Source organism: Anabrus simplex, chromosome 4, assembly GCF_040414725.1.
Source record: "Anabrus simplex isolate iqAnaSimp1 chromosome 4, ASM4041472v1, whole genome shotgun sequence".
NCBI classification, from domain to species: Eukaryota; Metazoa; Arthropoda; class Insecta; order Orthoptera; family Tettigoniidae; genus Anabrus; species Anabrus simplex.
The window spans coordinates 244,984,450-245,007,594 of record NC_090268.1 but is presented as its reverse complement, the minus strand read 5'-3'; the positions used below and the strand labels follow the sequence as shown (position 1 = coordinate 245,007,594).

At 37.7% G+C, this 23,145-nt stretch overlaps 1 protein-coding gene across 1 annotated transcript in view; it reads right to left on the bottom strand.

Moving 5' to 3' along the window:
* The window catches only part of LOC136871848 (ribosomal RNA processing protein 36 homolog), a 194,088-nt gene that overhangs the window by 35,329 nt on the left and 135,614 nt on the right, over nt 1-23,145 (bottom strand). The window contains exon 4 of the mRNA XM_067145475.2: nt 15,858-15,986. Within this exon, the coding sequence (XP_067001576.2) occupies nt 15,858-15,986 (129 nt within the window). The remainder of the gene's footprint in view (nt 1-15,857; nt 15,987-23,145) is intronic.

Sequence of the window (23,145 nt, the reverse complement as noted above, 5' to 3'; positions counted from 1 at the left end):
TGGCCTACATATATATATTTTTCATCATTTATATGTGAATATTAAATACTGGACATATCTGAACTGTAGGAACACGTGACTTCTCACCCTTCAACATGGTGATCACATTACAACTAACTGTTGTTCAACACACCAGTAGCTGACTTAGCCCTCTTCAGAAACTCGGAACTAAATGTTTACTCAAAGCACTTGCCTTGCTGAACTGATATCAAGGTTAAAAGTTTATCCAAAGTTTGTTCAGACAGCAAGGATCTGAACTGTGTTTTTGTCTTTGTGACTCTGCTTAAAATCCTTTCACATTCTGCATTGCCATGTGGAATTGATAAAATAGCAAGCATCAGCTTAGAGAGTTTGCCATATTTAAATACACCATCAGCTGATTTCATCTAACCCATCAATGCCCATTTAACATCAATTCTTCCTTTTGCCACGTCTGTTTCTTCGAGCTGAAAGTTACAGAACTGGGAGTGCAGAATATCAGTTTCTTTATCCAAATGTTCCACTTCACTAGTAAAATGTTCGGAAATTGTTAATGAAAAATCTAAGGCTAGAAAATGATGCCTTACTTATAGCAGAAATATTTGCAACTTCTGCATTAATTAAAACATCTTTGAATGGAAATTTGTGTACCACGTAGTCACACAATGAAGAGAAACACTTCCTAACAGACTTAAAGAATATGCACTTTTCCTCAGACTTCAAGGTGTTCACTAAAACAAACGCAGAGTTCCCTATCATCAGATCACAATCATCCTTTTGATTTCCTGGAGTATGATAATCTACATCAAGGAGAGAGGAGGGAGCTTTTAATAACGTGTGGTTTCACAAACCTTGCAATCACATTCTTCAATAGTTCCTCCAAAACTGACCTCAATAAGTGGATGTGTGGCATACTTGACTGAAGAGCTACGTTTGGATTCTCATATATAGTCATAAAAATTGAGAGAAAAAGGCAAAAATATTTATGTAAATTTGATGAATGGAACACGAACAGTCGTTCTTCATGTGATAATGCATGGCTCTTAGTGTCATCAGCAGAATCTTTTTTTTTTTTTTTTTTTTTTTTGTGAAACTGATGACTGGGTTTTCCTTTTAACTGAGGATTGAGGTGAAATGTTATGATAATCCTTCACCTTTTCAAACAAACAAGAAACATCTGCACTTAAACTGTGCTTAGGAATTTTGTAAGTCTTCAAAGTTCCCATCTGAGAATCCTTACTCACAATTTCGTTCCTGAATAAAGTAACTGAAGGGGCCTGTTGCTGCAAAATCCTATTTAAACACCTTCTTAAGGCACATGCTTCAGAATTTTCCTGATCTCTGTGTTGTGTAAAGTCTGAAATTCTCTGAACTTTTCTTTCCTCTTTGCACTCCTTTCCAGATAATAAAATATATCAATTATACTTTCATCTACATTTATGGGCAAGCATGCCGCACCCTTCTCTGCAGCAAGATTAATTAGGTGACAAGAGCAGCCTACGATAATTATGCAACTGTTTCCCCCGCTTCAAACATCCTGCCACACCATTCTTTAATCCTACCAATACTGGAGTATCATCAGCACCAAGAGCTAGGCCATTTTTTTTTAATGGAATGCAGAATTCCCCAAAATGCTGAGAGCAAAAGATTGGCAATGTTAGCTGCCCTTCTAAATTAGGCACAGAGAGTAGACAACTCTGAATTTCATTGAGTTCAGGCCTAAAAATATGTTACAACAATGGGATATATTTTCAAGTCGCTTTTATTGCTACCATCAGTAGCAGCAGAAAATGCATTCACCTGTAAATGTGATATAATTTTCGCCCTTTCTTCTATGCACATTTCTGTAATGATAGCCGCTGTTTTCGTTCTAGCACACCCACATCGTTTAGCGATTTCCGAATCAGGAAACATTTCGCGAAACAAAGGTCCCGCGTGATTAGCGCAATTTACAGGCAGGTTATGTTCTACTATAAATGACATAAACAACGCCTTGGCATTCGCCACAGGATTTACATCTTGGTTTTTACATAGAAAAGTTCAGTTTCTGGTTTCTTTCTTCACACTGGACAATCTCCTTATGTTTTTTCGTTTGCATATACTTGAGTATATCGCACTTCTCACCATACGCAACTGAAAAATCACACCTACATATAGTACAGAATGTGAACGATGGTCCCTTTCTGGATTCACTCAAACACGGAAACTCTTCCCTATAAGCACTTTTAAACACTACATATTTATTTTTTGACATTTTGGCCAAAACAAATATTAAGACATAACACGAGCACTTCTGCAGGTCTTGGCCCGGGTAGAACGACTATGGTGTGCTACTTCTGAGGTTAGGTTACTCCAAAGAGAATGTTACTCACTTGCAAAGAGAATGACTGTATTACAGACCAAAGAAGAGCACACTACTGGCCACTGTGCCCCGTAATGCCACCTGATATTATTAGAACTACTATCGACCAGCCATACGCAGCCAAATATCAATAGAACGAGGAAATCCGTGGGAGTTTAAAATCATCTAAGTTTACCAAAGGAGTATTTTTATTACCCCACCTATTCAATACAATTAATTATTAATTTTACTATTTGTACTAATTAATTACTAATTGTATTGAATAGGTGGGGTAATAAAAATTAATTGTATAAAAATACTCCTTTGGTAAACTTAGTGAGATAGCTGTTTTCAATACGGAGCAAAGATTAGCGTTATGGTTTGTAATATAGTTTAAAATATTACGAAAATTACTGATACTGCTCTGAAAATCGGGAGATTGGTCCTGGTGATCGGAAGGAATGATGAAAAATCGGGAGTCTCCTGCTCAAATTGGGAGAATTGGCACGTCTGTATACAGTATTGACTAGGAGAATTGAAATACGTAGGCTGATCAACAAAGACTGAGACATTTTTTCCTGAAGCTTCCGTGATAGTTTCCTATCTGTAACATAAATATTTGAAAAGAGCAGGTTTTTATGTATAATGTCTGAAGGCGGTAGCACTCGCATATCGGTAGGTTGGTAGTAATGCTTTATTGTGTAGATGCTACGTGCATTTCGCATACCAGACACAGGAGGTGACGCAAGAGGAGCAGTACAGCGCAATCAAATTCTGTTTTCATTTAAACCATACAGCCACTGGAACTTACGAAAAGCTGAAGCAAGTGCACGGTGAATATGCACTACCCCATGCAACAGTGTTTAGGTGGTTCAAGGACTTCAAAGAAGGCTGACTTGTCTGTGTTAAGCAAGGTGGGCCTGGTGTTTTGGCTTCTGCTGTGACCGAAGTCAACATCAACACAGCTGCTGTGATTGTCCGTGAGGATCGGCAGATAACATTATGTAACCTCAGTGAAGTGCTGAGAATTTCACATGGCAGTGTCTTTACGATTATGCACAATCATCTCCACATGACCCGAGTTTGTGCCCATTGGGTGCCACGTCTATCGACTCCCGAACAAAATGCTGCGCCAATGGAGACAAGCTGTGAGGTGCTGCGTCTCTTTGCTGATGAAGGGGATGTGTTTTTGAAATCGATTATCAAAATCAAATCAAAATCTCTTTACTTGCAAATGAGGTGTCTACCTCAGTGGCAAATGGTACACTAAAATACATTATTGTCAAGCACCAAATATTAAATTAACAAGAGAAGAAATTTTTCCCATAATACAATATTATACAATTTACGCTAACAACTTTTTCTATTAAACACACAGCTCATCCTTAATAAATTTATATTGTTTACAAAATTCTATTTATAATATCTCCTGTACTACTTACAAATATAGTCAACTGATATACAGTATGTGAAATTACTTCAAATGATACTATACAACTGATATAAGATTAAAATTTACATTGCATTTATTTACTTTTTTTTTTTACCCATTCTGGAACCTACGTAGCATAATGACTGACCTGCTGCGTCTTAACCAAAGCCACTTTTGCCACCACTTTTCAGAGTTCCTGAAGGGCCTTCACAGCTACCGTAGCGGTCTCAGGGCCCTCGAAGTTCCCACTGTACTTTACCCCTACAGGCAGTCCCCTACTTTGGCTGTCCAAACTCCTTAGACCCGGGGATGGAATTAATTTATTCACACACATTTTTTAAATTTTTATTTATTTACAATAACCTGCACTGGTCGAATGCCCTCTAACATTTCATTTATTTTCTCACATCATCATAATTTCCCTTTATCCAGCTGTAGCCGGGTAGGGGCAAATATGGTTCCTCTCCACTTTCTTCGGTCTTTCCACCACTCCTCCTCCAACACTGTGTCCCAGTCCAGGTTTCTTTCTATAATGCTGCGTTGGATGGTATCCTTCCATCTCAATCGTGGTCATCCACGGCCTCTCCTTCCTTGGATTTGCATTTCCATCACCTGTTTGGCATTCTTTTGTCGCTCATTCGCTTTATGTGCCCAAACCATCTTAGTCGGCTCTTCTCTATTCTATCATTCATTTTTTCCACTCCAATTTCTTCCTGGATTTTCTCATTCCTTATTTTGTCTCTTCTACTCTTCTGTATCATACTCCTCAAGAATTTCATTTCAGCTGCCTGTATTCGACTCTCATCCTTCTTTGTCATTGTCCAAGTTTCTGCTCCGTAAGTTGTTATGGGTATGTAATACATCTTGTACATAGTATCCTTTGCTTCCATTCGCACATCTTTGTCCCATAACATATTTCTTACACTGTGATAGAAACAACTTCCAGCTTGAATCCTTTTACTAATCTCAGCATCCAGTCGAGCTTTCTCCATTAATTCATTCCCCAGGTATTTAAAAGTTTCCACTACTTCCAGGTGCTTGTCTGCAAGTCTAATGTGACCTTTCCCTTCTTTCTCACCTCTAGTCATAACAAGAGTTTTACTCTTTTCTACACTTATTTTCAATCCACATTCTTCAATCTTCCCATTCACCACATTCAACTGTTCTTGAACCTTCCTGTCGTCTTCTCCCCAAATCACAATATCATCTGCAAATAACATCATGTTCATTTCTCTTCCTCCATATGCTGCTTTTGCTGTTCTCATGATGTCATCTCTGACTAATGTAAACAGGACTGGTGATAGAACACTTCCCTGTCTCAGCCCACTAGTTATTTTGAACCAACTTGTCCTGCCAACTTGTGTTTGCACGCAACTACAACATTCCTTATACAATGCCATGATCATTTTTATTAATCCCTGTCCAATTCCCTTTTGCACCAGACTGTCCCAAATTTTCTCTGTTGCTGTTTATTCTCTTCTTGAATATCTGTACAGATTTTGGAAAAGGATCAAACACTACCACTGGTAAACTGTTCCACTCCTTCACACCGTTCCCAATGAATGAAAATTTACCCCAATCGCTTCTGCTAAAATTCCTTCTAATTTTAAATTTGTTGTCAGTCCTCCCGATATAATTATTTTCCAACTGAAGCCTCTCACGTATATCTCCCCATGCTGCCTCTCCTGTATAGGCTCTATATAATCCTGTAAGTCTAGTTTTCTCCCTTCTCTTACTTAAAGTTTCCCACCCAAATTCTTTTAACATTTCTGATACACTACTCTTTCTCCTGAAATCCCCTGTAACAAATCTTGCTGCTTTCCTCTGCACACTATCTATTTCTTTTATTAGGTATTCTTGGTGAGGATCCCAAACACTGTTTTCATATTCCAATTCTTTTAATTCTTTGTTGCATCCTTTAAGTAGTCTCATTATGACATGTAACGATCTGTATGCTTTCCCAACAATGTCATCCACATGACCCTTCCAGTGCAAATTACATTCAAATCTCACACCGAAGTATTTGCACTTGCCATCTTTTGGGATAACTACCTCATCCAAAGTATATTCAAATTCAGTTTTAAAACTCCTGTTTGTAAATGTTGTAACAGTTGATTTGCCTCCATTAACTTTCATATTATTCTCTTCAATCCATTGTTGGATACTCTCAATGTCACTTTATAATTCTGAACAATCCTCAATGTTATTTCTTTCCCTATAAACAATTATATCATCTGCATACAATCTGATTTTTTGATGTTAAATTATTCCCTAAATCATTTACGTATATTAAGGAAAGTAACAAACCGATTATACTACCCTGTGCAATTCCCTTCCAAACTTTCTCTTCCTGTGATACATTATTTCCTACTTTGACTTTTTGAACCCTTGAATTTAGAAATGTTTTCATCCAACATGTAACCCTTACGTCCAATCCTATTCCCTCCAATTTATTTAATAATATTCCATGTTCCACTCTATAAAAGGCTTTGGAAAGATCTATGGCTATGCAATCTAACTGGCCTCCTGAATCCAATTGATCTGATATGTCCTGCTGGATTCCCACCAGTTGTGCCTCACAAGAAAATTTCTTTCTAAATCCAAACTGGCTTCTCATGAACCAATTTTTATCATCACATATCCTCTGATGTACTTTGATATTAAACTCTCCAGTATTTTACAACTATACTGGTCAGGCTGATTGGTCTGTAGTTCTCTGGTTTCCTTTTATCACCCTTTCCTTTATAAATTGGTATTATTATAGATTCCTTTCATTCCTTTGGTATTACACTATTATTTATGACACAGTCAAAGAGAAATTTTAAATAAGGCACTATGTACCACCCCATTGTCTTCAATACCTCCCCAGTAATTTGATCACTTCCTGCTGCTTTTCCTTGCTGAAGCAGTTGGATTTCTCTGAAAATATCTTCAATTGTGAATGAGAAGCTGCTTGTTTCCCCATGTGTCTCTCCCTCTTCTGTTTCCAACTCCTGACAATCATCTACTGAATCTCTGAATTCCCTACTAAATAGGTTTGCTTTCTCAGTATCTGATAAATAGTGTTCACCGCCATCTCCCACCATTGTAGTAATTTGGATTCCTTTTCCTTTTTGATTCCTGATATATGAATACAGCCTTTTCCATTTCCTTTTGTGGTCATTACCCTCTTGAAATATGCCATTCATATAATTTTCTTTTGTTTCCTTTCTCACTCTATTCAGTTCCCTCATTAGCTGTTTTCTAGTTTCTCTACTCTCCCTACCCTCTTTGATTTTCCTGTTTAATATTCTACATTTTCTTTTTTAATTTTCTTATTTCCCTTGTATAATAAACAGGGTCTGAGGTTATTTTACCCTTCTTAACAGGTACAGATCTCTTCTCTCCTTCCCAAACGATTCCTCTAAATTTAGCCCAAAGTGTATCCACATTACTCCCTTCACTTATCTAACAACTGAATTGTGATTTAAGGTAAGTCCCAAATTCATCAACTTTAGTTTTTCTGTACAATTTCTTGTCTTGTGTGACCCTCTTATTACGTCTTTATGGTACCAGTCCTACATCCATTATTACAGCCTTATGGTCACCTATTCCTTCAATTACCTCAGTTTTATCAACAATTTCCCATGGTTTAACCAAGAATACATCTAGTAAGTTACTGAGACGAGTCGGTTCTTGTACTACTTGTGTAAATTCTCCCTCCCAAATTAACTTATTTGCCAGTTTCTGTTCATGGGCTTCACTTGCAGCTCCAATCCATTCAACTTCAGGCAAGTTTAGATCTCCCCAATTATTACCATATCATTATTATTGTTTTTATGAGTATAATCTATTATTTTCTGAAATATTTCCATGTCTCTTTCCTCTCTTCCAGGCCTGTATGTTCCTATAATTCACACCTCCTTCATATTATCACAAACTAGTTTTATCCCTAATATTTCATCCCTTTCATCGGTAAACCATTCATGTGAACAATAAGTTTCCTTCACTAGAATAAACATCCCCTCCCTTTTTATCTCCTCGGTCTCTACGATAGACTGTATACCCTTCTGCAAATACTTCTCTATTATCCACCCCTCTCTCAACCACGATTCCACTCCTATCACCACATCAGTCTCATAAGATTCCATCAATGTACCGAATTTTAATTACCGTATTTCACGGCATAATCGTCGCACTTTTTATACCAAAATTTTCGAAAAAAATTGTAGGGTGCGACCATTATACGATGAATATTTAATACCAGTATTTGTATTACTCAAAAAATGTATTTATAACTAAACTGTATTTGATACAAATTTAAGATGCACGTAATATTCGCGTTTGTACATCAAAATAATTAAAATAGTCTAAAACAAAATTCATAATTTTTTGCAACAATTCGGCGAACGTTTTTCCAACCTGAAAATAAAAATGAACGTATTAAGTTAATTTGTCATTAATTTGAGTATTAAAGTTAAAATATTACACTTGCAAAAAATTATTGCTTTGTTGTGAAATGCGGACTTACCGGTACGCAATTTATTCCAAATCTTCGGTGTCGCTATCGCATGTTTCGCTATCTGATGCGCCGTCCTCGCCTCTGTTAATACCAGTATCAGATTCTTCGTCTCCCAGCCACACTGCGTCATCTTCGGAACCGTCTAGTGCATTCGAAATCCCAGTCCTTTTGAAGCTCTTGGAGACTAGTTCAGGTGGTATAAGATCCCAACTCTTCTTCACCCACGAGCATAACAAGTCCAAGGGTGGACGCCTGATATTTCCGGCGGGCGTCAATTGGTGATCGCCGCTCATCATCCACTCGTTGTAAAATCGACGTAAGTGGTCTTTAAAGGGTTTATTAACACATACGTCTAGTGGCTGCAAAGCAGATGTTAGGCCACCAGGAATGACTATCTGTCGTGTCTTATTTGTAGTGAGAATTTGCTTCACTTCGTTCACGAGGTGACCTCGGAAACTATCTAAAACAAGCAGAGCTGGTTGTTTTAGTAGTGCACCAGGTCTTCTATTCCACACAGTTTTAACCCAGTCCAGCATGAGTTCTACGTCCATCCAACCCTTTGGTTGCACTCGTACATGAATTCCACGGGGAAACTGTATATTCTTAGGCATCGTTTTCCTCTTGAAAATGATGTAAGGCGGCAACTTTCTCCCATCAGCTGTAATGGCTAGCATTGCCGTGCATCGCAACTTCTCACTACCGCTGGTTTTCATTAATACACTCCGTGATCCTTTTAGCGCAATAGTGCTGTTGCGAGGCATATCAAAAAAGATTGGAGTCTGATCGGCATTACCGATTTGAGAAAGCAAGTGCGAAGTTTCCTTGCGCAAACGTATGACAAATCTGTGAAAATTTACAATCTTGTCCGTGTAATCAGCAGGCAACTTTTGGCTTAGTGTTGTTCTCCTTCGCACTGACAGATTGTGTCGTCGCATGAACCCCTTAATCCACCCACGAGTCGCCTTAAACTGAGTTACCGGTATGTTGTGTTTGCGCGCTACCTCCTGTGCCTTAATTTGTAACATTTCATATGATACACTGCAGCCATTGTTACGTATTTCACCGACGTACCTAAACACTTCTTAGTCAATTATAGGAAACTTCCCTGTTTTAGGACCTCTAAACGCGCGTCTAGAAGGGTTTGTGCTTTTTAGCTTGTTTTTTACTTTCCGCCAGTCACGCACCAACTTTTCACTCACAGAAAATTTTCTTTCTGCAGCTCTGTTCCCGTGCTGTTCAGCGAAGGCAATTACGCTTAGCTTGAAGCCCGCAGAATAGTTTCTATATTTACCCATAATCGCTTATAAATGCTTCACACGTTAATGTTTTGCGATATAAATGACTTTCCGTAATTGTTCACTATTAAAACAAATTATTTCTGCAAACACCCAAAACACAAATTAAAAACTTAAATTCTCACGCACACATGTCTACAGTAATCACGTAAATCTGAAACAAATAAATGCATCTGTGATCTGTCCATTCCAGAGCAGCCAATACTGTTAGGCAGCAAGGAAGCATGCAACAATTTATCAGTTTAGCTCGTTGTTTGCGACACACTACTGCGCTTGCGCAAAGCTCGCAAACCGGAGCTCTAGCTAGTGCGGTGTATATCTACTGTATAGTTGACTGTATTCCGAGACGTCAGTAACAAACATTCATTTTTTTCAATTTCTTTTAAACATACGGTAATTAGGTTAATATTTCTTCCCAGTTATTGATGATTTTACATTACATTACTGACGAGTTTATAAAATAAAACTTTAATAGCATTGGATAATAATTATCTTGACTGCTTGGATAAAAGTTTTCATCCCATGCCCGGACACTTATGACGTAGTAGTAAGATAAGAGTCTAGCGATGACAACTGAGACATCGTAAATAATTCGGCTGAATAATTCCGTGGAAATCTGCGTTATCGTCTTGGATATCACTTCGTGCGCAAACACAGGAGTCGGCCCCATGGTGTAGGGGTAGCGTGCTTGCCTCTTACACGGAGGCCTCGGGTTCCATTCACGGCCGGGTCAGGGAATTTTACCTGTATCTGAGGGCTGGTTCGAGGTCCATTCAATCTACCTAGCCGGTATTTCCTGGCGACGTTGCCGATAAGCGATAACTTACAGCCTTACGTATTTCAAATGGGAACTCATAACATGTAGGTGGTGAATAAATAGTACACTGTCTCGCGACCACGTTGTCAAACTGCCGATAGTCTACCGGTAAGCCATGCGTCGTACATATACCGGTATTATTTATTTATACGTTGTGCAACATGTCGCAAATGTGACTGTGTTGCCAAATTGCCCATAAACCATACACATATTTAAATTGCGCATTCATGTGCAACTTACGTTGCAGTTCCATTTACCTTTTAACCAGATTAGTGAACAAAATTTGGATGTGCGACGATTATGTAATTAAAGGTTTAAAGTCCGATTTTTGTATTGAAAATAAAGGATGCGACGATTACGCGGTGCCGACGATTATGCCGTGAAATGCGGTATTTACTACACTCTGACAGTTTACCAAGAGCAATCTCAGACCCCCTTCCTCCCTAAAACTTGACTGTTGCAATTGGGTAACTTGAAATTCCTTATTTTCCTGAGTTTCATTTTCTAGTTGACTGAGCCAGCTTGAAGTACAGCTGGCTCTTTCTACTAGTTTTCCTGGGCAGTATTATAACTCAAGGGAGTTGCCTTTTTTACAGTACATATCTTATGATTAATAAAATCTAGAACAATATTTGCTCTCTTTCCTTTACCTGAATTGTTCAGATGAAGGCCATGCTTTGTGTAACAGTGTCTCTTGAAACTGCTGCTATCCAACTACCTGTGTATTACGAAAATGTTTACAAATTTTAACCATATCTGTATTAACTTTGTTCACTTCAATGTTCACACACGAGTCTCTAATCAAATCAAGCCTGTGGGGCACGTTCACTACAAAGATGTTAGTGTGAGTCAGCTTACCTAGTGTACATTTAAGTTTAGAAATGACATTCTTAGCGTCGTCGTGAGCTACGTCGTTCCGCCGATGATCACTACTGCATCACGACTTCCGAGATTTCTTGCTGCCTGTTCCGTGTTTTCCAATACCTTGTTGATTGGGGCCCCAGGATAGATGACGGCTGATGCTGCAATATTTTCATTGTTCATTTTCTCCGCAATTCCCCTTGCCTGGCTCTCACCAAATATAAGAATGTTCGACACTTTCGCCAGTGCACTGCGTGGGATTTTAGGCCTAACTTTGCCACTTCTGGTAACGGATTTTGCGCTATACGTTTGACTGCTTCCCATATGGATAAGTCCTTGTGGATCGCTTATTTCCCTCAGGGCTGAAAACTGTTTTTGGTATCAATTACAAAGTTGTCCTTATTTAACTGTACACTTTTCCTCCTAGAATCTGAAGCAACTTGACACCACGCACTAGAATTCACGGAGCCACCTGTGTTCTGAGTGTTTACTGGTACCGGTACTTTCGATTCCAGTAAACTGGTGATGAGTCATAGCTGCATCATTATGATCCTGAAGGGAAACAAGTCAGCACAGTGTGGAAATTGCCAGGTTCTCCAACACCCAAAAAGGCAAAGTTGTTCCATCTGCCGGGAAAGTGATGGTGATCACATTTTTTGACTGTAATGGAATGATTTACCAGCATGCAGTTTCCCCTCCTCTCCCCATTTACTCCTCTGTTTACATTGTCTGCTTCCTACAACAAGTCAGTGCTTGTTCCCTACCCACTAATTTGTTACATGGCCTGCCTGCTTCCTCCAGCAAGTCAGTGCTTGTTCTACACCAGACAGAGATGAGTCTCATAAAGAATTTTTTCCTCTTTTTAATTTATTTTCTGTCTGTTTATTCATTCCTAATTCTGGCTATCATTTCCAGATTTACTTCTTTTGCCTGAGGTCCTAAGTGAACTTCAAGACATCATATCATGACAAGAAGATCATAACCATAAATTTTGTTATTATATGTCATTTACTGTTATAATTATTTCTGTAATATTGTCTTTGTCTGTTATATTTTAGCTATCACAATCTGTTTAATGTTTATTTGGATGAAGATGGCCACTAAGTGGCTGAAACTAGTCCCAAGATGTACGGAATATTTATTCTTATAAACATTCACTCCACAAAAGGAAACATCAATAAGCATCAACAAGCAACAGCCAAGGAACTAACATGGTTACTCAATGACACCGGAAGAATATACCGACGTAAGAGTTACGGAAAATTGCACGTAACAGGGCCGTACTTTCACCTGGTGGCAGAAATTGGAACTAAATTACTTCTTTAATGTAATTAGTGAGCAAATTGCTTAATTAGCATCTCTACAAACTTTCAGAGTCCTACAATGACCATAGCCCACACTGTACCACTCTGAACACAGCCAGTTTAATTGTAACCATCTGGTATTATTCTCTGCATCAGTCTAAACATTATATATACATTTGTAAGTACCTGTATAATGTAATTTTAATACTAACATTGTAACTGCTGTAATTCCTTCTGCCATATTTTATATACAGTACAACACATATTTAATCCATAATTAAGTATATCTGAAACAGGTATGGTCCAATCTAGTTTGGATAAGGACATTTTAGCGTATATCCAAGATGCCCACATTTGTTCCCAACAGGGTAGTACTGTAACTCAAGTGTAACCCAATTGCTTCCAGTTTAACGGACACGCATACTCGCTTAGAAATCAGATTTAAATAGTCTTCAACCTGGTCAGAGCTACTGTGCACTGATCTGAAACAAATGCTATAAATGGAACAGCAACCAGAATTTTCATGCACAGTTATCATTGAAGCATTCAATATAATTGTACTTCAACAACAATGACATTAGACCGGAGATTGTGTGGTAAATCTCAAAACATTCAGGTATACGAAGAGGCACTTCACACCAGTCATTGTCTCTTGAAAAAACAGGATCTCGATACTGTACCGGGAACGCCGCTACGGAAGAGAAGTTCGAAGTATATTTGTTGAACTTTGCGCGAGGCGGAGGATAGGCAGCCCGCCAAACTCAATGACGTACTCAGCGAGTGACATAGCCGCCTCGAGTGAGCTCTACATGACCATATATGGTCATGTCCCAGCCCATCTGCGAAAGTCTATTTTGCGTTAAAATATTGCTATTTTGACACTGCCATCGTGAAGACCATTATAATAGATGCAACCTGTCAAATTCTTAGGAAAATCCACCGTGTACTTTAGGAGTTATAGGGGTAGATAATACCCATGTTCTAGATACTTCCCCACAATCCGGTATAAAAGGAGGGCGATCCGGACTACAAATTCAGTATATGTCACTCCACCATCTCTGCAGCACGGGTGACGGGAGGAGCGCTACAAGTGCAGACTGAACCTGTAGTCGGATAAGTCTTTGAAATTAGAGTGTTGGAACTTTGTTACTTTCTTCAAGTGCCGCGTTAGGAGTTGTGCTCCGGTGACTATTGAAGGAACTTAGAATTCTCGTGAGTGTCGCGACTTCTGCAACTATCACGTTTGAACTTGTATTTCGAACTCGTACTTTGGTGGACTGATTTCAGGAACATAGAAATTCCCTGAGTGTGTAAGTTGGACTAGTGTTCTACAACAAAGCTGTGGTAACGTAAACTTTCGTGTGAATAGTATGATTTTTTTCCAAGTACCATATTGAACTTACGTTTCATGACAAACTGTGGAAGTTAGGGTATTTTCAAACATTGCGTTTGATTGTGAAAACATGAAATACTTTCTGAGTACTGCATCAGGACTTGTATTTAGACTCGTGTCAACATAGTAGACTGTGACAACTCAGAGTACACATGCCATGTTCCGAGGGAACATAGAACTTTCCAGTGTTATAAGTGAACTCACAATTTATGGAGTTAGACTTCTCCAAGTACCATTTTTCCTTAATGATTATTTACTTTGCTTATCGATGGAACAAGACATTTTCCGAGTACTATTTCATTTACTAAGCTTATTGCAAATGTGCCAATGTGTTCCGAACCTTCATAAACTGTGCATTGAGAACTGTGGTGACTATAATTGGTAACCCTATAGGACATTCTAGTTTATATCATGCCGGTGTTACTAAGCTCACGTCATGAACTTGACATTTTACACATTAATTCGACCAATACAAGGTCAAATATTTAGTTCAATCATGCTGTTTTTCAAGTGATGATTTAGGAACATTTTCGATTCAATGAAGTGCTTGAATCAAGGATTTAGTAACACTTGCCATATTTCATTGTACGAGTAGATGCAATAATTTAAAGGCCATATCTATTTAACAGTGCTACAAATAAATGGAGTGCCGTACGGGGATCTTGCATCTGAATCACGTCTCAAAGACCGAACCCCGGAACGTGTGCGTCTGGAGAATCGAGAACTCTTAATTCCACAACTTTGAGAACTTCTCATCCAGGCGGGCGTGGTTCCTACCCAGGCCGTATCCTGCACCATCCCAGGGTCCGGAGTTACCAGCCGGCCACGACACTTCAATTCTACTGTATGAAGGTGATATTAACTTGTCTTCAATGATTAATAAACTCAGATTATTAAAAAATCTCTAAGTTTGATGTACCAACTCCAATGTTTTTAAGCCACACCCCAAGATATAATCCATGCTCATCAAATTAGTGTCAAGCGCCTCAAAGATATTTTTTCATGGTACAATACATTTATCTTTGCTTCAATACAATGTGACGAGACTCTTAAGAATCCGGGATATCAGAATGGAGAAGGCAAAGTAGTAGTTAATTTCATCCTCATTAGTGCCAAACCACTTGGCATCGTCTTGTTCCGTGTGGGTCCAATAATTGTTCCATAGCGTAAACATTTCTTTCCTGCGCAATGTGGGAAACGACGGGACCGTAAATTCCAACACAGACAACTTTGATTAAGAATGATCTAAATATTTGTTTCCCAGTTCGCCTGATACCCCTGGAGAGCCTGTAAAGTGATGAATAACAGGTTAGTTAACACTATTATTAACCCACATCCAGTCACTATGTTTTGCTTTCGCACTTGCGCTTTAAGTACGATTTCACAATCACTCTTATCAGATGAACTGTCACTTTCACTTAAAATCTCATCAATATTATCTTGATTGCAATCATTGTCCTCCGAATCATTGTCTAAAATACTTAGCAATGTTGTCACTTCGCTATACTATACCCAGAGCCATGGCTAGGAGACTGACACCTGATGAAATGTTTGTGTTTCAGAGGCTACAAATAGGCCCTAAATAGCTGAACAAGTTCTTAGGAGGAGAGCTGTAAACAAACCACATTCCTGTTCTATTCATTAAAAAAAAAAAAAAAAAAAAAAAAAAAAAAAAAAAAAAAAAAAAAAAAAAAAAAAAAAGCAAAACACTTGCAGGGGTGATAAAAATATAAGCTAGTCATTTGAGCTGTAAGACTGGCCAATGCTAACGTGAACGTCATGTCAAATAAGTCGAGTGGGTTAAAGTACCAGAATCTATACTAAAAAATTCTGTTCTGTCTTAACGGAATTCCCCAACTTACTCAGGTTTTTCAATACCAGTTCCAAACCTGTCACAACATCAGTTTTCTATATGAGAAGTAAAACATAGTTACCATTCTTGTAATAAGGTAGCGAATTTTTGTCTTTTGTTTTTCATCAGTCTCTTTCTTCATGAGTGTTCTGAGTTGTTCCAGTTCCCTCTTCTTAATGTCACCAATAAAAGAATATGCTGAACTGAAGACCTGAGAAAAGATAGAAAAACAAAGTTAACAACACATATAATAAGACAAGCTAATGAGAGCAAATGTATGAAAGTATATACAGATGGAAAACAGTGTTCTAAGAGGTTTAGTCTAAATCAACAACTATCAGACCTGATTGCATATACCTGATAAAATGGCCATTACCTTAGGCCATTGTGTTGGTGGAGGTATTGGGCCATATTTACATTATACTTGGTTTATTTTGCAAACATGTACAGGCAGAAAAGGTTATCTTACTTCTTCAATTCACAATTTTATTATCTATTACTTATTTTATATGTTTTAAATACTTATACAGCTATCTGCATTAGCGATCCAACTGTCTTGATGTATTAATGACACATATAATATGGTATTTGGTATTTATTACTAGCGTATCCAGAGTGTTAAGTGGTGTTTCAGTTGGTTTTGTCTGGTGTATGTTGGAGGGTATGTGTAATATTGTTGTTGCTTTAAATGCAGAAAATGCAATTGATACATGTAATGAATTATAAATGCTCTGTTGTCAATCTAATTATATAGGTCTGGAAATCAACTTTCAGATTTCATAAGAGCCTAATGTTGAGGAAATAGGTTACAGTAGGAGTATTCACAGTGATCATTTTGAAATGACTGAATCAAGCAAGTTTGCCGTGCGGTTAGGGGCGCGCAGCTACGAGCTTGCATTCGAACCTCACTGTTGGCAGCCCTGAAGATGGTTTTCTGTGGTTTCCCATTTTCACACCAGGCAAATGGTGGGGCTGTACCTTAAGGCCATGACCGCTTCCTTCGCACTCCTAGCCTTTTCCCATTCCATCGTCGGCATAAGACCTATCTGTGTCGGCCTTAAGGTAATACTTTTGTGTGCATTAAATCTTTTTATCTCAGGTATATTCAACAGACAAAGAGTTTCCCTTCAAGTTTGAATGTGCCAGGAAAATTTCTTTGCATTTCAATCTGTCGAACACAGTAGTTTGAAGTATTAATCACGAATGGACACATCCAGTGGCGGGCAGTGGACTGTTAGGTCAGGGGGGCGGCCACAGTACATTTTTCCCCACACCTCTTTCTTCCCAACTCTGACAGAAAAGAGAAGAGCAAATTGAAAAGGCTGCCTTTATCAGCTGTTTTTTGCCAGTTGGATATACAATGATGATTACACTTAAAGGATACCATCACTACTGAGGATCTGATGTGATAATTACGTATATACAGAATTAGTCAAGCTTTATTTGCCGAACTAGGTAAAAAAATCCATGGCACTACAGACCTGAAGGGCCTTGGCCTACCAAGCGACCGCTGCTCAGCCCAAAGGTCTGCAGATTATGACTTTCTAGACTGGAGCATTTATCTCACCATCAGATAGCTCCTCAATTCTAATCACACAGGCTGAGTGTACCTTGAACCAGCTCTCAGATCCAGGTAAAAATCCCTGACCTGGATGGGAATAGAACCCAGGGCCGCCAAAATAGATAAACTGGAGGAAAATAAGTCTCCTGGAAAAGTAATAGCTCAGAACCATCATGGTTCGAATGTGATAAGCGGGTAAGAATGAAGGCTGTACAAAAATGCGCACTTTGTTCATTGTTATGTCCATCAATTGAACTTGACTATCGAGCACTGTGCAACCCAAAACAAGCAAGTGAAAGGATTTTTTAAAATAGTAATTTAAAAGGATTTTCCACTTTTTTCTCCAAATTTTCCAAACGGACAGCTGTACTAGATGAGATCATTTAAAAACGTATCCCGAAAAATTCTGCTACTAGATGGAATTTTAGGACAGGATGCGTAAGAACTGTTTTTGTCTACAGAAATGAACCGAGTAAAGATTTTGGATGACTGTAATGGTAGTTCTGGTTGTCTCAGAGAAATCTTATCACATATCAACTGAAGGCACGTGGAATAGACTGAGTCTAAAAGCTTGTTCTCTATAGTTTTAGATAGCCACAGAAAAACACGATTGTTTTTTCCAATGTGCCCCTTTAAAGTAGAGTCTACTTCAACAATTAAACTACCCAAACCCACGAAAAATTCCAGGATTATCGGATAAATCAGTTTCATTGTGTCCTCGAAGTGAGAACTCAAAATTTCCACAAAACTTAATGCAATCAATCAGTTTACAGAGTATGTAACAGTTTATCAATACGTTCTCAATGAACTGTTTAATTTTCAACCTATATGCACTATCCAACTGGCACCTAATGTCTACCTTACCAAGCATCGTGAACTTAATGCTATTGTTTATATGGTTTTCAATAAAGTAGATTTATGTTTATATTTTTGTTTTACTCACTCAAGTGTTTTAGGTCCGTAACACCAGTTACCGGTAATGTCCACGCGAGATCACGAGAATTCATAGCCAAACCCTTGTAGCAAAAGAACATATTTCTTATCTCGCATCTGCACACCAGTCTGAATGCTTATACAATGTGCGACTGAATTTTCTGATATAGCCAGCTTTCTTTTTGCAAGGATTCTGAACCTGTGTATATATAAATCAGGTTTCAGTTCTAATCTACTGTCAAAGAAAAGACGTTCGCTCTTGAAAATAACGTCCACAGAATTAATTTTCAAAAGCAGAAAAAGTTAACCACCCTAAGATACAAGCATGGTTAGAATAAGTACGAAAATTTAAAAAAGGAAAGACATTTAAGACTTACGCACTGTGAGCACAACTCACCAGTTACAAACCTAGAACACATTATTATTATTATTAATATTATTATTACTAAGCACAGATAAAGAAATCAAAGAGGATATCATTATCACCACAAGTGGTTCCAAATCACAATCACACCAGTAAATTAACACACACTACTTTCAAAGTTTAATAGCATACAGAATAATCACCACGAAGCACAAACATAAAGAAAGCTTACAACCAAAGAGTACAACTGTGGACCAGTACCACCATACTCATTCAAGTCTTTCGCGTAAAAACAAACTCGCTCACAGCTGCCAAACCTCACGAAACGCAGGATACAAGCCAGACGCCCGTGTTACTTCACCTTTGCAATATGAATTAACATTCCTGGTCTCAAATGTTACATTTCATTATCATTCATTATTATTTTTCGTCTTCAAATATAAGTAATAATAGGGCAAACAAGGTCATGAATTATTTTATTATATTTAATGTAATTATATGCAGTCATTGCTGGTGCATGCTCATAGAGGGGTTTGTAAAGATGCCTTTACTCCTACGGACTCGGCCAAGCTTAAAGACTCTTCCTGGACACTTCATCCTTCTGAAACCGTCCACCAGCATGCTTCCCCCTTACATTTATCCCCCTCACCTTCACTATATCACTATATCCTGGGATGGAAGCACGAGAGTCTGTGCCGTATCTTCAACCTGAAAACATTTACCAGTGAACTACGCGCTAAAAGTCACTCGCCTAAGTTTGATATTGCCTAACAGTCTTCCGTACTGATGAGAATTAACAGTTTTACGATGAAATGTAATTTTATTACAGTTATTTGAGTCCAGTTTTTTTAATTCAAATATCGTGAGAAAATAAAAAGAAACTTTTCGTTCTCTAGGAGGACACCATCCAGTAACCCTTACGGGCCAGCTGCTACTGCACATGTCCCTGGGATAGATTTCTCCAGATGTTAATCAATAACAATTTATGACTATCAATATCAAAGGGTAGGAAGTGTCCACCTATTCAATATCATTAGCTTGTATATTATCTTATAAAACTGGGGCTAGTTTCAACCCCATATATATTGGGTCATCTTCAGCCACGTTACAATTGGAAGACATAAGCACACACATAACCAATAAAAATATAAACACTCTAGTATGACACCATTTAGAGTCTTAATTTAAAATATTGATGAAGTCCGAACAACATATCCAAACTTGAAACTAAATGACAAATCAAAACTGCTGTGGTTGATGCCGAACTATTTTATTATTATTTATAAATTTCATTTTCCGTATTGACAGATTCAAAGTATAGATAAGAAAAGTGTTTTTCCACCAATCAATACACAATTTATTTTAAATAGATTAAACTAGTATCGGTTTCGGCTCTTTAACGGCCATCATCAGCTAGTACATGATTTGTTTCCAGCCATTAGACAATTCACAAGTTGTTATTGTATTAGACATCCGGATGTCTAATGGGGGATGGAAATGTATACAGTAGCATGTAATTAAAATATCAGTAGTCAAGGTAAAAAGTTACAATAAGTTATAACATGAGTATGTAGGACATATTAAAACATATGGGTCATAATTTAAAACACTTAAAAAGTTTTGACACATTAAAATATGGTAAGTATAGGTAGACACTTGTTAAAAATTTTTAGTTCATGTTACATAGGTTCCATTCTTCTATCTTCTGTGTAGTTCCTTTGCTTTTACGTTATGTTGATTTTAGCTGTGTATGGTAATCTTCGAGAAAGTTCTGAAGCTGGTATGCGTCATATTGATATGGACCTTTGTCATGAAGAAATTTTTTATATTGTGTTATATATTCCAACTTGTGATGTACTCTGGTAAGTTTTAATATAGTAAACAGCAGGTCTTGAGTTTGAATTAGAAGTAGTTGGTGGCAACACCTCTCTCGTCTACGTTTGTGGTTGTAGTCTGTAAAGATAAGGTAATATAAGTATACCGGTGGTGTGTGTATGAAGGAATGCCTGGTGTGTGTATGGAAAGAGTACTTACTTTAGTTGTTGTGGAAGTCTTGTGCCGATGTGTTTGAAGGCTTGTTGTGTTCTACTGCGAGTGCGTCTGGGGCTCATATTAGCTGTGGAGGGGGATGTAGGTGGAGGGGAAGAAGGAGTGGCCGTTGGGGAAGTAGGGGCGGGGTCGGGCTTGTGATTCGTTGGTTTGTTGGAGCATGTTTACTATTTTGAGGTAATCATTCTTTAATGCCGGAATGGCTTTGTCAAAAATGATGCTGGTTTTTTCAGTAATATCATTAATGTTATGATTGGGGATAGCGTATTGGTCTAAAGAAATGTAGAAATCTTCGGTTATGTTGAGCAGAGGGCCCTTGGAGTTTATGTTTAGTATCATCATGTCGTTATTGATGTTTGTGAAACTATGCTTGGATTCTTCTACATGTTGGCCTATTGATGAGAAATGGTTATGTTTTACTGCATTTATATGTTCATTGTAGCGGATGGTGAAGTTTCTGCCTGTACGTCCCATGTAACTTGTGTCACAGTTGTTACATTTGATACGGTAGACACCTGATTGGTTGTATTTATTGTTATTATTGACTGTTTTAGTGTTATGTATAATGTGGGTACTATTGTGTGTGGTTCTGAATGCTATTTTCATGTTGTGTTTCTTGAAAATATTAGTTATAGTCTTTTTTGGGTTTGGTTGTTTTTGCTAATTTAGTTTTAGGTTGTGATTTTATTTTGTGAATGATTTTGTTGACCATTTCTTTGCTGTATCCGTTATGTTTAGCTATGTCGTGGATAAACTTCAATTCATTGTTTTGGTCTTCTGTTGTCATTGGGATGTTAAAAGCTCTATAAATCATACTATAATATGCTGCTCTTTTTTGTGTATTGGGATGAATGGAGTCATTTTTTATGGTATTTGAGGTGTGTGTGGGTTTCCTGTAGATCTTGTAAGATAAGTGGTTGTCGTGTCTGGTTATTGTTAAGTCTAGGTAATTTAGTGTACGGTTATTTTCGGTTTCTTTGGTGAATTTAATTTGGGGATCTAGAGTGTTAAGTTTGTCTAGTATAGCTTGTGCGTCAGTGGATCTATTATCTAAAATTACGAAGATATCGTCAACAAATTTGCACCAAAAATGTATATTATCTATTTCTTTGATTGACGTGTGTTCTAAGTAATCTATATATATTTCTGCTAATATTCCGGAGGCAGGAGACCCCATAGGTAGGCCTTGTTGCTGATAAATGGTATCGTGAAATCTGAAATAGTTATTATTTATGGCGAATTCAAGTAAGTTTATGAATTCGTTTATTTCTAAGGTGCTCAAGTTGCTATTGTTTTTTAGGTTAGATTCTATTATTTTGATTGTTTGTTTAACACGAATGTTAGGGTACATATTTATTATGTCAAATGAAGCAAGGGTGTGGTGTTGTTCGATCTTTAGCTCTTTGGTTCTGTTGCAGAAATCTATTGAGTTTAGTATTGTTTTGTTTGCTAAAAATGTATAGTGCTTTTTTAAATTTTTTTGATGAATTGCGATAATTTGTAGGTTGGACTGGCTCTATAGTTTACAATTGGTCTCATAGGTACGACTTCTTTATGTATTTTTGGGTAGGCTTTTGCGGACAGTAATTGGGGGTTCATTGTTATGAGTTTAGCAGATTCAGTTTCGGTGAGAAGAAAGTGTGTGTTTTTAAGTAAAATTTTTAAATTCCTTTGTATGTTATTGGTTGGATCTCGGCGTTTAATAGAAAAAGTATTGTCTTGGAAACATTTTTTAGTCTTTGTTATGTATTCATTTTTATCCATTACAACCGTAGTGTTGCCTTTGTCGGCCTTCGTTACTAGTAAATTGTTCTGTTTTATTTTATTTTTAAGTTTGTTTAAGTTCGACCTATTGGTGGTATTCATGTTTAGGTTATTATTGTGAATGTTATTGATGTATTGCGGGATCTTTCTGCTGATTTCGTGTCTAACTTCATCTCGTACGTAATATGGGATCCTTTGTAAAGCAAGTTCTGTTTCGGTAATGGTAGTTATAATATTCTGGTAGGATGATGAATTACCCCAGTTGTGTTTGGGTCCCCTGCTCAACATATCCGTTTCTACGTCGTCAAATACGGTTTGCGTAAGATTTTTTATAGGCGGATGGAATTTACGTTGGGAATTCTTGTTAGAAAGAGAGGGATCTTTGTTTTGGATTATGGTTAGTGGCTTTGGTTTACTTTGTTGTTGTTTCAGTGTTTCCAGTTTTTTGTTTAGTGTGTTTTGTTTCTTTATGGCTAAGTCTTCTATTTCTTCTCTGGAAATTCGTTGAAAGTAATTCCAATAGCTGTGTGGGAATTCATGGGATGCTTCCAGGTGTGTTGAGTAAAGTTCATTATTAAGGTGTTGTTTCTTACGATATAGGAATTTTATTTCTTCTTTTAACCAAACTTCATTAGTCCTGTTTTGTGTTTTGCGTGTCTGAGCAGTTCGTCTGTGTTTATTATTGTATTTCTGGAGAAA